This window comes from Harmonia axyridis, chromosome 4 (genome assembly GCF_914767665.1).
Source record: "Harmonia axyridis chromosome 4, icHarAxyr1.1, whole genome shotgun sequence".
NCBI lineage: Eukaryota > Metazoa > Arthropoda > Insecta > Coleoptera > Coccinellidae > Harmonia > Harmonia axyridis.
Genome location: NC_059504.1, coordinates 31,847,265 through 31,862,671, shown reverse-complemented (window position 1 = coordinate 31,862,671; position 15,407 = coordinate 31,847,265). Strand labels below are relative to the sequence as shown.

Below are 15,407 nucleotides of genomic sequence, written 5' to 3'. Positions count from 1 at the left end.
CCCTATGCGAGTCGCTGATTTTTTCAGTGGTTGATCATATCGGAATAACGGTTCCGCATGCCAAATATGGTTATGCTCCGGCGAACGTATCCCGACTTATAAAATTTTCGGATATGAAGGATGACAAATCAACCCCTGTATCCCTATGCGAGTCGCTGATTTTTTCAGTGGTTGATCATATCGGAATAACGGTTCCGCATGCCAAATAGGGTTATGCTCCGGCGAACTGTTCCCGACTTATAAAATTTTCGGATATGAGGGATGACAAATCAACCCCTGAATCCCTATGCGATTCGCTGCTTTTTTTTCTGGTTAATCATATCAGAATAACGATTCCGCATGCCAAATATCGTTTTACTCCGGCGAACGGTTCCCGACTTATAAAATTTTCGGATATGAGGGATGACAAATCAACCCCTGTATCCCTATGCGAGTTGCTGATTTTTTCAGTGGTCAATAACATCGGTACATCGACTTCACATTCCAAATATTATTATGCTTCGACAAATACTTTCTGAAATAGAGAAATGTAGATAATCATGAATGAAAGCTTCATTAATTCCCAGAAATAAATTTCCAGTCCATCAGGTCCTATATTATGACGTAAAATCGCAACTTTTCTAGTCCAAAGTGGTAGCCATAATATAAATTTTGTATCTTTGTGGCCATGTTTCCCATTCTTTCTTCATATTCTTGTTCTTTTCTACTTTCAGAAAACGACATGGCTCTGCCGTGTTCATTTAACCTTGACATCACCGACATGATGATATGACTTTCAGCTCTTCATCCATCACGAATGTTGCGATTAATACACAATCAATATTCAATCAAAATTAACTTTGATTTTGAAGAATTAATGATTGTTTTTTGATTTAAACACTTGACTTCAAGGTTTAACATCTGACACCATGTTTCTTATTTATTATATTGGGAAATGTATAATAATAATTAGACTTGTTCTCTATGACGACTTCTTATTTAATGCTACCATTGTATCAGGTTGGCTGTTTTTCGAAGCGTATATTCATTTACACATATGCGCATGACTCAATATACAGTTGGTACTATATTATCGTAATAGGTAGGAGGGGATCAGGCAGAAGGAGACATTCATAGTTGTGCCATCTCCGCGAATGGTATGGATAAACTTCGGTACAATTTTTTAGGAACGATACCAATAAAGCTTATTGCCATGTTGATTGTCAACATTCGGAAGGGCACCCCAAGAAAAAGTGACATTGCTGAAATCAAAGCATCTAAATCGAATACTCGCAGGGACTTATCTATCTATCGATCCTTGATGAGTAAGCGCCTGTCAGCAGCTGCTGGGTTGTGTTAGAGCCACCCTCACGTCTTTAACCATGAGAGCATTCTCATTGAAACCTCCAAAGAACACGTAGAAAAATGTTTCAAGCACGCCGACTTTCCTCTACGCGTGCAGCTTTAGTGTCCGGCGGCTCATCAAGGTTTTGGTATTTCCCGAATGCTCTAATGGAGAATAGGATAGGTCGAAAACAATTCGTTTCTGAGGGTAGAGCCACTCGTGTGTAGGCTAAGAAGCGTGAGACACCTACCACCCGTGAGCTCCCTTATTCCGACTAGCGCAAATCCTTATTCCTCCTAGCATAGAATTCACCTAAGTTTGTACGGTGATGTTATTAGTAGAGAAGCTTTCAGAAGAAGTTTAGTAATTTTGACCGTGAGCAGTGGCATTAAGCAGAGTGCTAACATATTTTTGTATATTTCCCATTCCCATTTGATGAAACATCTGTCTATATCTCCTGGTGCTTCCTGAGGTCTTCTGTATATGACGTCTATTCGTCAATGTCTGATATTGTTTCAACTGCTCGGGGGTGGAGAAGGATCATTCTATATCCACTGAGATGAGAGGGCAATATTTGAGTTTGGGTGCTACATAAAACCCTTTTTTTGACAAGAGTTCACCAGTTACGTTAATAAAGCTATATCACATATAAAGGTTCGTAGCCGGTTTTTTTTTTTTATATAAGCAAACTCTCCTTTAGATTGAGCAGGAAACATTTTACGCAATGCGGAGTTCAATTGGCAAATGAGTATAATCATTCCTTGGCAAACCATGAGTTTCAAATTCTCTAATACTTGTAGGTATGCGTGAGAAATGAGTGCCAATCAGAACTATTTCTCTCTAATTCTGTGGTTTTTCCGTTGATTCTTTCACATCTTGTAGAACAAAATCGCGACAATATATCAGAAACGCATAGTTTTCATGTTTATATTTTATTATCATATGTTGATACTCCGCACTTTCCGCCACGGCTTTATCTGTCAATTCATCAATTTGCCTTGAAGAAATCTGTTTTGCCAACCAACATTTTTCTATGCAAAAATCACTAAATGATATTAACGGAAATATTTCATTAATTTCAATAAAAATGCAATGAATTTGAAAAAATAATGTATAATACTCGTACGGAAGGCTCATTCTACCACTCGTTCATTCAAAAACTCGCCACTTCGTGGCTCGCTTTTGAATTTTGGACTCGTGGTAGAATATCAATGCCTTCTGCACTCGTATTATGAATAACAATTTTCAAATATGTTTCCTTTAAAGTTGCCTTGTACTGACAAACTTATATAGCCTCTGAACTATCATTTTTGAAAACTATTTCAATAATTCAGCAAAAATAGGCAGCATCCATTGATAATTGTAAAATATGCTATAACTGATGAGAATTGATCGAAATGTATGTGTCCAATGTCGTCTTCTAATTGCTTGAACAGTAAATTACAATTATCTACCCACTATGGAGATGTTGAAATTAATGCGCTAACCTTAAAAGAAAAAATAATAATAAAATAAATAAAGTCTACCGAAGCAAGAATACACTTAAAAAATAGAATTCAATTCAATTTATTCATCAATAGGTATAAATATACATCAGACAAAAACTTCACTTGCAGAAATATACAGCCTAAGCAAGCTTGTATGCTGTCATTATCTGCTTCTACAACTGATGAACATTCTCCCCAGTTATACAAAAAATCAATACATTTATTGAAAGAGGAACAACAAAAATGTGGATTACCAATTGAAAGGCATAACAAACCAAAGAAATGTAAAAAAAAAAAACAGAAAACAAAAAATTATCATATGTCGATAGGATGGCTTCGAACCTATCAGAATTAACAAATACATAAATTCGGAGATGATATCTGAAAATTTTACTTCCTACAGTGGTTTTTGATTTAAGTTCTTGGGAGAGGAGGTTATAAATTTTTTTTTTTTTTTATCAAACTCCAAGGCATTTAAGTATAACATCAAATCATCACAATTTTTTCGTATACTACGTATATTAAAATTTACCATATTCATATTCGATAGACATATCGAATTCAATTTCCTTTCTAGCATCATCAACACCAAAATATCTGTTCTCTGTGTCATCCAATTCTGATTCGAAGCAATCCATTATACAACTACAATAGCAAAAGAATAGTAAAAATATAGTCAAAAAAAAAATTCCACGATCAAACTCTACGACAATTGTAGGCAGTATATACAGTGAATCTACCCCGATAAGCGTATAAGAACTAAACCTATATAGAAATCACCTACATCATACAACATAATAATACAATTCAATTCAATCATTATCAACTCATTTAAACTAAGGAATCTACGTCCTGTTTATCATTAACTGAAATTACACCTTTTTCAGTTCTAACCTTAATTATACCATCAACAGTCCACACATTCTTGGGAAATTTCGCTATGGCATACTTGAATATATCGATTCTTTTTCTGATTAGATTTTCTTTCACAAAGACCTTTGATCCCACAAAAAGTTTTCTTGATGAGTAAAATTCATTACGATAAGATTCATCTAAAAATTTGACAATAATCGGACGTATTTTGTTTTTAACTCGTTTTCCTAAACGGTAGCAGGATTTTATAAATCGTGCATCAATGTTTACCATTTTATCTTGACACATGGCTATAAGTTTTTTCTTCAGATCCGAATTATCACATTCCGGAATTCCAAAAACAATAACATTGTTTCTCTATTTCAGTATCGTAATGAGTTCATTACAGTTCTAAAAAACAGTGCTGTAATGAACTCATTACAGCATCGTTTTTTAGTTATATTTTTCGTTTTGTGGTTGTCTATTAGCGATTCAAGTTCATCCCCAAGCCACCTATCGGAAGAAACTGTAATATCGGCTTAAGGTACGGTAGGAGTGAAAGCTTTGACGGCGTGCATTTCTGCAGGTTAAATTTTTATATTTTAGTGTTCGAGGAGTTATAATATATATGAAAGTTTGTTCAAAGCATTTTGAAGAGTCTGATTTTCATACACAAAGTAAGTTGTAAAAATATCAGTATCAATGGAGCTCCATGTGTAGTAATATTTTTCAATATTCAGGTAAGGAGCTGAGACACGCAGATTTGTGTTTGAGACCGAGAAAAACTAACTTGAGACGCCGAAATTTGAAAAGAAATGCAGTCCCAACAAAAAACCTTCCTACAGGTACTCATGAGAACATAAAGAAGATAGAAAGACGGAATTTAACTAGATATGATCCTGTGCAACAACCAATTGTAATTATATAATGATCCTTTTAAATGAAAATAAATCTAATATTTACAAAATTTTCAGTTGAAATCTGACTGTGAAGTAATGACACAAAATCAAGATGAAAATGAACTTCATGCTCAGGTAAAGTATTGAGATATTCTAGTTGAATCAAATGATGATATTGAAATTTCAGGAAATGATTCACAGGCCTGATGAATTGTTGGCTGCTGAAGCTCTATGTGCTTTTATCAATAAGGACAATTTGTAACAATATTACTACAAATCAAGAGCTTAACAGCTTGACAGGGTTGAATTCTTTCGAAATGCTGAAAACTATTGAAATTTTAGTATTAAGAATAAAAAGAGAAAATTTTGTTTCATCCCTCAATATTAGGGAAAAAATACATTTACAAAACTAAAGAATGACACTAGCTATGTTGTGTTGTCTTTACTCTTTGGAAACATCAGTTCCCAAAGTATAAAAGAAATTTTTTATGACATGCTAACTGTGTTAGCGACAGTATTGAAACCTGCGAGCTATCTTCCACCTATTGAGGAAATTCGTAATAATTTGCCGCAACACTTTGAGCAATTTACTGATGTGAGAGTCATTCTTGATTGTACAGAAATCTCTGTTCACAGAACTAAATGCCTGTGTTGTAGAGTAAGATGTTATTCTAACTATAAAGGGAATAACACTGTAAAATTCATGGTGGCCGTGACGCCTGCAGGATTGATCAGTTTTGTCAGTGAATCTTATGGTGGAAGAGCATCTGACAAAATAATTTTTGAGCAGAGTGGTCTCATATCCTCCCTGAAGCCTAATGAGGATGCCATTATGGTGGATCGAAGTTTTCTAATTGATGAAATTTTTTCGGAAAACGGAATAAAACTGATTCGCCCACCATTCATGCGAAACAGAAAACAAATGTCTCTTCAGGAGGTTGAACAAAATATATTCATAGCTAGAGCAAGAGTCCATATCAAACGTGTGAACCAGAGAATAAAAATTTTGAGTAATGTTTTACCGTGGAACCTGGTTCCTTAAATAGAAGAAATAATGATTATATGTTGTGCGATTGTAAACCTGTCCAGCCCCATTTTTTCTGAAGATAATTTCTGAATATTTTTGTATTTTGCCTTTATTTCGAGTAGCAATATAGATGTTAAATCTAAAGCTTCTGTGTAGCGAAACAGTTGTTATTTATATATATATATATATATATATAATCTGTATCCCATTTGTTACCTTTCGGTGTATGGGTTAGTTGTTATTTAAATAATAAATAAGTGGAAATAGAATAACTGTAATTTTATTTCAAAAAATATATTAATTTTTCAATTATTCATTACAAATATGGTGTAACATTTTCTCAATATATTTTTTTTGTTTGTTTTTTAGATAATGGACGATTATTCTTAAATAAGAATCAGTGACGGCTCGTGCCCTCGAGATGTGGGTCGGCCACACACACACACACACATATATATATATATATATATATATATATTTTTTTTTTAAATTCACACTAGCGTGGTTATATATATATATATATATATATATATATATATATATATATATATATATATATATATATATATATAAATATATATAAATTTTCCCACACCCCTTATCATACTTATAACTATATAAATGAATATATATAAACAAATAGATTTCCACGTCACCCAAGAGGACGGGTTGGTTTTTTGTTTTTAATGGGAAACCTCACCTAGAATAGCCCTATTATAACCCAATATAAAAATGTAGTTCTCAAATCAATGAAAACTGAAATAAAATGAAACTCTTGAAAAAACAGAAATAATAAAATATTCAATTATCAACATAAAATATATATTTGAATAAACATAGAGAAAACCTCTCACGAAAACATATAAATAAATGTATAAAATATAAAAAAATCATATAAAGACCACAAAAAATATTGTGGAAATGACCGCATGTATTCTGGTCGAAAATGTATGAGCTTGCTTACCCTTTATTCATTTTTATAGATCAAATCAATTCGACGATCTTTCTTTGTCGCGAAGTCATCAATTATTTTCTCGAAAAAATGTTTCCTCTGGCTAGTTCTTTAACTAAACCTCTTTCGATTGATATCAGTGCCAGGTTATTTAAACGGTCTTGAGACATCATGTTCCTACTGAAAGATTTTATTCTTTTGAGCGCTGAAAAATTTCTTTCTACTGACGCGGATGTTGGTGGCAGGGACAAAATCATACAAAATAACTTATATAATTCAGGAACATCGGAAACAATATTATTTGAGAAAATGAATTCCGTAATACCATTCAGCATATTTGAATTGCCGAAGATAGCATTGTCCCAGTACATGATCAGAAAATCAATACCTAACTACTATCGAACGGCATAAATAAGTTTTTTTCTGATTAAGACGTTATATCCCATAATCAACCATTCATTTGAATATATTTATTATATTTTCATGATCTGAAAATCAATAGCTACTATCGAACGGCATAAATAAGTTATTTTCTGATTAGGACATAATGTCTCATAATTAACCATTCATTTAATTATCAAATATTTGAAATAAACTGTAAAAAGTTGCTGCTTGACGCTCTGCAATAGGATAACCGGCCAGCCGACCCTGTGTATTGGGAAGCGACCTTACATCGAGTTGTTGTGCCGTTCTACTGAGTGGTCGTATTCTGGGCGTATGTCGTAGTATCTTTTCCTTTACGTAGCGCTCTCGGTAGCGCTGGTTCCGCCATCGGCTCTCGGCCGACCTAACGTGATGAGATGCTTTCAGTGATATTCCAGGAGTTGCAATTGTATAATTGTAACATTTGTGTTACATTTCAGACCTAATGTTACGGTGTTACGTACAATTCTGGAATAACTTGTTTGGGGTGATGTTACGAAAAGTAACCATTTACGATTGTGGTTTGTTACAATTTATGAAAGGGAATAACAACGCTGGATGCTTTGGAAATCGAATATTAGGTGGGTCCGAAAGAAAATATTGGCCGGTATAAGTTATATTTTCCTGTTCTGAGTGGAAATATTCATTACCGAGGGAATTTGGATATCGAAATCGATAACTCCGATTGAGTTTGAATGAATTGAATATCTAGAACTATTTTCTATTTCCTGATAATTTTTGGGTCGGCCCGGCCGACCCTGCCGACCCTGACGAGCCGTCACTGATAAGAATGAATTCACCTTCTATCACATTCCTATTATTTGGAGTTGCTTCCAAATACCGGAAATATTCAGTTAAACTGAGGAATACACTATTTTCTTTGTCCATCATATTTCTTTCTGCACAAATAACACTCAAAATATTTTTGTTTACAATATCTTACCTTTAGCCGAAAAAGCATGCTGAAGAGGGCGCTGCCTACCCTTGAATCGGGAATACTCACTTCCAATCCTATCAAACTTCAACAAACGTCAATTGGTGAATTGTCAATATAATATAATTTGGATATAGTAAAACGATTGTTGAGAGGAAAAGTTTTATTTTCATTAAGAAATAAGGTACTAGAGATTTTCTTCTTGCTAATTTTGAATCATCTATACTATTAGGAAACTGTTTTAGATCTGATCTATAAGTTAGGTGGTTATATTTATATATAAACAACTTTTTTTAGGACTGAAGGGAATTTTCCTATTACGAAGATGAATACACATAGCACAAATGTATCTATAGGAAAACTATTGAACAGCAATTTGAATCCTGAATCAAGTTTGATTGGTGCTTCTAGAAAATTATGATTGTGTATAATGTACATTTCTCCGATTAAAGACTTTGTTACTTAATGAATGATACAAAATCAAAAGAATTGTTTATAACATAACAAGTATCCTTAAATGGTCAATATTTTCAGCTGCATGTATGTAGGTTGTATATTTTCCAAGATGAAATTATAGGTTCAAGTTGATTCTGTGCATTCCAAAAATAATTTTGGAGCTATAAAGATGTACTATCTTTCACATTGCCAACGAAAATTAAATTGCTGACAATACTTTTGAGTTATGATATCAATTAAAATTTCAATAAGCCACTACACATTGGAAATTTTAGTTGGAGAGTAATTCATTGATCTTCGTTAGTTAGCAAAACATTCTTGGTTTTTGAACAATTTATGAACTTTGAAAGGAAGAATCCAAAATAAAATGAACATTAACATGTTGTGAGGTCTAATATATACATCAGGTAATATTGAAGATAGTTGGTATGATTTTTAACATTCGAACAAATCAAAGAGATTTTGGTAGACGATAAAGTGATTTAGTAGGTAAATTTTTAGACTACAGTGAATAATTCTTGCCTTATACTATGAAGTTACCCGAGTTTCACATTTTTCAGGAGAAAATTAGTTTTAAATATTCTGACTTTATCAGCTATATATTATTTGAAGAAACACTTTGAAAGTGTTAATGAATGGTGTTAATTGAGTGGGTACTGGCAGTAATTACACATTGAACAAATATAATGTATTATAACGAAATAGGAATTCATTCAATTTTAGAAATTGTACAATTATTGAAAATTTTGACCGTGATATTGCAGTTTGAACCAGTATTCAAAGTTGATATTCCTGGTATATTCTGATGTGTTTCATTATTATATAGAGCTTGATTGAAACATGCTGAAGAAGTGGAAGGCTGATTATCATGTACTGGATGTTGTGAAGTAATATTGATTTCTTGAGTTGAGAATTCTGAAATATTAACTGTCGAAGTCCGAGGTATATCAAAATCTTGGGCATTTTTGTTCAATTGAGTTGACAAAGTTTTAGAAATGTCCAGTTTTTTTGAAAAAGATGCATCAACATATCCTTCCGCAACTGCTGAACTTTTCCATCCTCCATGCCTCTTTAATGCCATTAAATCTTCTCCGCTGTTGGCTAAATGGGAAGCTGAGCTTCTACGGAAGCAATGTCCAGAATAAAGTTCTGAATCAGGCAAGTTCAAAAAATTGGCAATTTTTTTTGGCATTCCACCTATTTTATTTATGCCAATAGGTTGCACACTGCATTTCCCAGATTTATAAAATATGAAGAAACGATCATGCCCTGTATGTGATGGCCTCAGTTTATAGTATTCTCTAAGCAGACTCGACCAGAATAGGTCTGAAATAATGAATTGCCTGGAACTATAAGTTTTTGTATTTGGTATAGTGACCAAAATACAATCGTTCTTGAATTGAAGGTCTTGAACCTTCATATTGCAGAGCTCTACCCTTCTGCATGCCCCGGCATACCCCATGATTAATACTACCTAAAAGTTGTTATATTAAGCGTACATAGCTCAACAGGAATATATTGTTACCTTCATATCCAAATAAGTATCATTTGATGCTTCCTTCAAGAATTTATCAATTTGTTCGAAATCGAGTATTTTTGATTTCTTCGGTTTGTATTCTTTCGAAAAAGTTTTTAATAAACATTGCAATTTCACAAATTTTGAAATATCAATGCTCTGTTTTAAATTCAACATACAACGTAACATTGAATAACTTCTCCATAATGTAGAACATTTATATTTCTGACTTAAATGCTCAAAATACGCTAGCAAAATATTTTCTGAAATTCTAGTAACAGAATTTTCTTCAGACCATTTTATAAGTTTTTCGTATTCTTTTTCATATAAGGATTTGGATTTTTGAGGTATTAATTTATTTGCAACATTATTTGCAATTTCTCTCAATTCTGGGGGTGTTAAATTCATTTCCTCAGACATAATTCACGAGTTTAATGAAAAATAATTACAAAATCGAAATGTATGATTCAAATTTAAATATCGTGATCTGTCAATTTTGCTAACAGTTGCACCAACTGCCAAGGTACAATACAAAAGTCACTAGGATATTTAATCTGAATTTTTCATTGAATTTCGACAATATTTCACGAAACTTGACTGAAATAGAGAAAATATCGTCTAATACTCGTTGCAGAAGGCAATTCCAACACTCTTGCGTTCGAAAACTCGCTCCTTCGTCGCTCGTTTTCGAATTTCGCATTCGTGTTGGAATAGGAGCCCATTCTGCAACTTGTTTTAGAATATACAATTCTTTTACTTTCTTGTTGTAAATGTTCCAAATTAGACTCGGTCTTGTGAAGCCTTGATTTTAGTTCTTCCAAATTTCGATCAGTAGAAGGAAACTCATCATTTTGCAATCGAAACTTCAGCTGTTCAAACTCCTCCTCCATTCTGTCCTTAATCTTGAGCATTATTTTCTCAGTAATGGTATCTAAATAGCAATCCAATACGGCCACTACTGTCTCTTTAACGATTTCTTTCAATTCTTCTATATTTCCTCTAGTTAAACCCATTTTTGAAGATTTCTATCGATTATTATTCGAATGCGGAAAACTAGTTATCGGAGCAATAAAATGCGATCTAATCGCGACGACACATGAATAGAACTAAGAACTTGAGTAAGACCGTTTGCCTGAATTTTAAAACTAGTTGTATTAGGATGTTAAATTTGGGAGCATCCATACTACACCTGAGAAACTAAATTATTGGGAGTCAAGACCGATGAGGTTTTTAAACTTGAAACACTATGTCAACGATGTCTGCTTTGATCAGTGAAACCAAAGGGAGATGTACTCATGTCAATGTACTGTATATTGATGGTTTACAGTCATATGAGTTATTTAACGAAACTGTGGTGCAATAGTATTCACGCGCATAGGGTATTTGTGGGACAAAAACGCATCATTCGCTTGATGAATATCAAACATACTGACTCGTGTCAGTATCTTCCATTAAATTAAATTCTTTTTGGCATCCATACGAAAAGTGAAATGCAAACAGAGTCTTATTGGAAGACACAGGCTGTCCATGTATAAGAAGTCACCCTCATATGCGGGAGTAAAGAAGTTCAACAGATTCCCGACTTCCCCGAAATTTTTGACCTTTTTTGGGAAGTTCAAAATAGCTGTCAGAAAGCTCCTGATAGATAATATGTTATTATTCTGTAGAAGAATTTATGTGTAATAGATTTTAAATTTATTTCATGTATGATTTTGACGTGTATTAGATAGTTATTTGAGCTGTTTCCATCATCTGTGCGGTTGGATGTTTCCGACGTTTCGGCAAGCATTCGCCTGCTGTTGTAATAAACCCCTTCATTGGGGGTATTATGTGTCAATGAAAGAGCGGCTTTCCACTGACTATGAAAAAAAAAGATGTTATTGTGGGGTTCGGCCCGTCGCACTAGGGACAGGTCTTTTTGTTGATTTTCTTTCTTGGGGATAGGATTAGATTTCCAGGTTAATTAAAATCGAGTAATTCTTTAAAATTAAATATAATTTATCCAAAAACCAGAATTAAAATATTCACAAAATTTGTATTATTTGACTCAACGGCCGAAACATTGATACAGAAAAATATCTCAAATGACCCACTACTCAATAAAACGAAACAGTATTATTTATTGAACGTTGATTTTGAGAGAATCAGGACTACTCAACAAGACAAAAATGAAAAGACACCCAAAAGATCGTTCAACTGTTACTTGCCCTTATCCTGCGGGGCTAGGTTGGTATACCCAGTTTTAATAAACTCCTTTCCAACTTTTCATACGAGACGTGTACCTAATTCTTTTTGATTCACTCCACCCTCGACTCGCGCACTCAAAGCTAATCTATTTCTTTGTCAAAACAAAATTGAAAGTTTATCAAGAATCCCTGTTTTTCTACTTCTGAGTCTGACCTAACTAGTCCTTTCTCAGAGTAGAACAATTTCTTCTTTTTTAAATACTTAAAGTTCCTTGAACATACTCATTTACTGAATTTTCCTTTTTATTTAACTCAACCTTCTAAAAAAATTGACTCTTATCTTCAAAAAAATTGCTTTGCTCTAATGCCCGCCACTCACGAAGTGTTTTTCTCGAGCGTTTGGTAGCTAGCGTTCAAGTAGCTTGCGCCGAATGGTAGCTAGTCTGTCATCCCTTGCTGCCATCGAAACCTGCTACTCGAGAGGTTGTTTACTTATTTTATTGGGTATCCGGGTCGGATTTCAGATGGTCACAGACAGCTGGCAATTTATTTGGTACCGTCGGAACTTCGTAGCGTACCAAATTCTTGTGAAAAATGAAAGAATTTTTGATAGGTTTCATCGAAATATTTAGGCAGAAAACCTGTCGATGGAAAATAAAAAGTTCAGCATACGCAAACAGGAATATCAAAAGTAAAGCCTATGGGGAACTAGTAGAATACTCCAAAGGAAAATTACAGAATTAAAGAGTGGATGTAAATTTCTATTTGGCCGATATCGTTTTCCATTGTTATTGTTATTATCTTCCTCTTTACATTGAAATAAACATTCATTAATTGGAGATCTTCTTTCCCTGGAATGTCCCTTTGGAAGGTAGTCTTCCTAGTCAATCATTTTTACCAATTTGAAAACCGTAATCGAGAAAAAAATTCACATTATTATAAACATCTAGTAAGAAAGCTGTGATGAATAAATTAATTATTATACTTATTTACCCATTCTGTAGCGAAGATTAATTAAGATTCGATAAACTGATAGAATCATCACGAAAAAGTACGACTACACAAGAAACACCCTGTATCTCGAAAACAATGCATTAGCGAGCTCATGTTTATGGGACTTTTTATTCTTAAAATTATCCCAGGAATCTCTCATTTTCCTTCGTAACTCCATTTTAAGAAAATCCAGTATTAGATAAGAACAATTGGTAATAAAAAAATTATTTCGAGTAATTTGGTTCGAACTTATCAAACCTCATTTTCTCACATTACAGATATGGGTAAAAGTTGTTGCAAAAAATTTTTGTTTTCGATTACGGTTTTCAAATTGGTAAAAATGATTGACTAGGAAGACTACCTTCCAATGGGACATTCCAGGGAAAGAAGATCTCCAATTAATGAATGTTTATTTCAATGTAAAGAGGAAGATAATAACAATAACAATGGAAAACGATATCGGCCAAATAGAAATTTACATCCACTCTTTAATTCTGTAATTTTCCTTTGGAGTATTCTACTAGTTCCCCATAGGCTTTACTTTTGATATTCCTGTTTGCGTATGCTGAACTTTTTATTTTCCATCGACAGGTTTTCTGCCTAAATATTTCGATGAAACCTATCAAAAATTCTTTAATTTTTCACAAGAATTTGGTACGCTACGAAGTTCCGACGGTACCTGATAAATTGCCAGCTGTCTGTGACCATCTGAAATCCGACCCGGATACTCAATAAAAAAAGTAAACAACCTCTCGAGTAGCAGGTTTCGATGGCAGCAAGGGATGACAGACTAGCTACCATTCGGCGCAAGCTACTTGAACGCCAGCTACCAAACGCTCGAGAAAAACGCTTCGTGAGTGGCGGGCATAAGTCCGATTTCGTGACGGACGTACTATTCCCGTTACTATTGACTCCCTTGAAACCCCGATCGATACTTTTTTCTTCCGTTACTAACGATTCCCTTGGAACCCCGATCGATACTGCCGTATTTTTTTAATCAATTCCCCCAATTGATATCTCACATAGGGGCTTAGTTGAGGGAATTAAAAGCAAACTAATGTTAATTTACCAAATATTTTTCCAAAGAAATATTCCGTTCAAAAATATTAGATCATCTTAACTGCGTATTAAACTTGAAAGACAAATTTAAAAACCATGTTAACTACTCGATTTATGACTCCCGTTAAGCTAGCAGAACCACTTTCGAATTTTCGATTTTTTTTTGGCCATAATTTTAGGCTCATTTAAGGCAAATTTATTACCCTATTCAAAAATTTTTTGCTCCTGAATTGTCGGAGAAATCGCGGGTTCTGCTAGCTAAACGTTAAGCTAGCAGAACCACAAAGCTAATCGATATCTTATGGAAAATCTGATAACACCATAAATTTAGGCTCTTTTTAGGCTCACGTTTGAACCCATCACCAAATTTCTGAATTTACGTTTTTTTAAAAAAACCCTTAGATTAGCTTTACGGTTAAGCTAGCAGAACCCAATCGTAAATAAACAGATCAGAATAATTTGAATATCATAATTATTTTAGGCTCTATTCAAACTAATTAATCACCCTATTCCGAAATTTTTTGCTCCTCAAATTACTGAGAACTCATGAGTAGTTCTACTGCATTCATCCTTTTCTGTTAGTTCGTGAGAATAGCAAATCTCATATGAATATGGATTAAATTATTACGCCATAATTTGAGGCTCTATTCAAACTAATCAATTACACTATTCCAAAATTTTCTGCTCCTCAGATTACCGCGAGCTCATGAGTCCTACTACTTCATCCAATTCCGTCAATACGTGAAAACAGCAAATCTCATATGAATATAGAGAAAATTATTATGGCATGATTTCATGCCCTATCCAAACTAATTAATTACCCCAATCTGGAATATTTTGCTCCTCAGATTACCGAGAACTCATGAGTACTTATACTCCATTCATCTCATTACGTCAGTACGTGAAAACAGCAAATCTCATATGAATATGGAAAAAATTATATTGGCATAATTTTAGGCTCTATCCAAACTAATTAATTACCTTTATCTGTAATTTTTTGCTGCACAGATTACTGAGATCTCATGAGTTCAACTACTACATTCATCAAATTCCGTCAGTACGTGAAAAATGCAAATCTCATATGAATATGGAAAAAGTGATTACGTCATAATTTCAGGCTCTTTTCAAATAAATTCATTACCTCATTCCGGAATTTTTTGCTCCTCAAATTACCGAGAACTCATGAGTTCTACTACTACATTCATCCAATTCCGTCAGTAGGTGAAAAACGCAAATCTCATATGAATTTGGAAAAAATATTACGGCATAATTTTAGGCTCTATTCAAACTAATTATTTA

General features: G+C 33.6%; 3 protein-coding genes and 1 long non-coding RNA gene across 5 annotated transcripts in view; 3 read left to right on the top strand and 1 right to left on the bottom strand.

Annotated features, from left to right (window-relative positions):
• Positions 1–15,407, top strand: part of LOC123677417 (endothelin-converting enzyme homolog) — a 180,780-nt gene that overhangs the window by 107,461 nt on the left and 57,912 nt on the right. The window lies entirely within an intron of this gene.
• Positions 4,124–4,930, top strand: LOC123677419. 2 transcript variants are annotated; one of them, XM_045613921.1, is made up of 5 exons: positions 4,124–4,207; positions 4,270–4,340; positions 4,404–4,579; positions 4,638–4,697; positions 4,750–4,930. In XM_045613921.1, exons 2-5 carry the CDS (start codon positions 4,292–4,294, stop codon positions 4,822–4,824), a joined length of 360 nt encoding a protein of 119 aa, XP_045469877.1. In that variant the 5' UTR covers positions 4,124–4,207; positions 4,270–4,291; the 3' UTR covers positions 4,825–4,930. The 2 variants fall into 2 exon arrangements, with proteins under 2 accessions (XP_045469877.1, XP_045469876.1); XM_045613920.1 differs by having other exon boundaries at positions 4,205–4,340.
• Positions 7,789–8,384, top strand: LOC123677420. Its single transcript, XR_006747102.1, has 2 exons — positions 7,789–8,082; positions 8,196–8,384. It is a non-coding gene; the product is annotated as an uncharacterized LOC123677420 (long non-coding RNA).
• LOC123677418 lies at positions 8,484–10,103 on the bottom strand. Its single transcript, XM_045613919.1, has one exon. It carries the CDS (start codon positions 9,814–9,816, stop codon positions 9,064–9,066), a length of 753 nt encoding a protein of 250 aa, XP_045469875.1. The 5' UTR covers positions 9,817–10,103; the 3' UTR covers positions 8,484–9,063.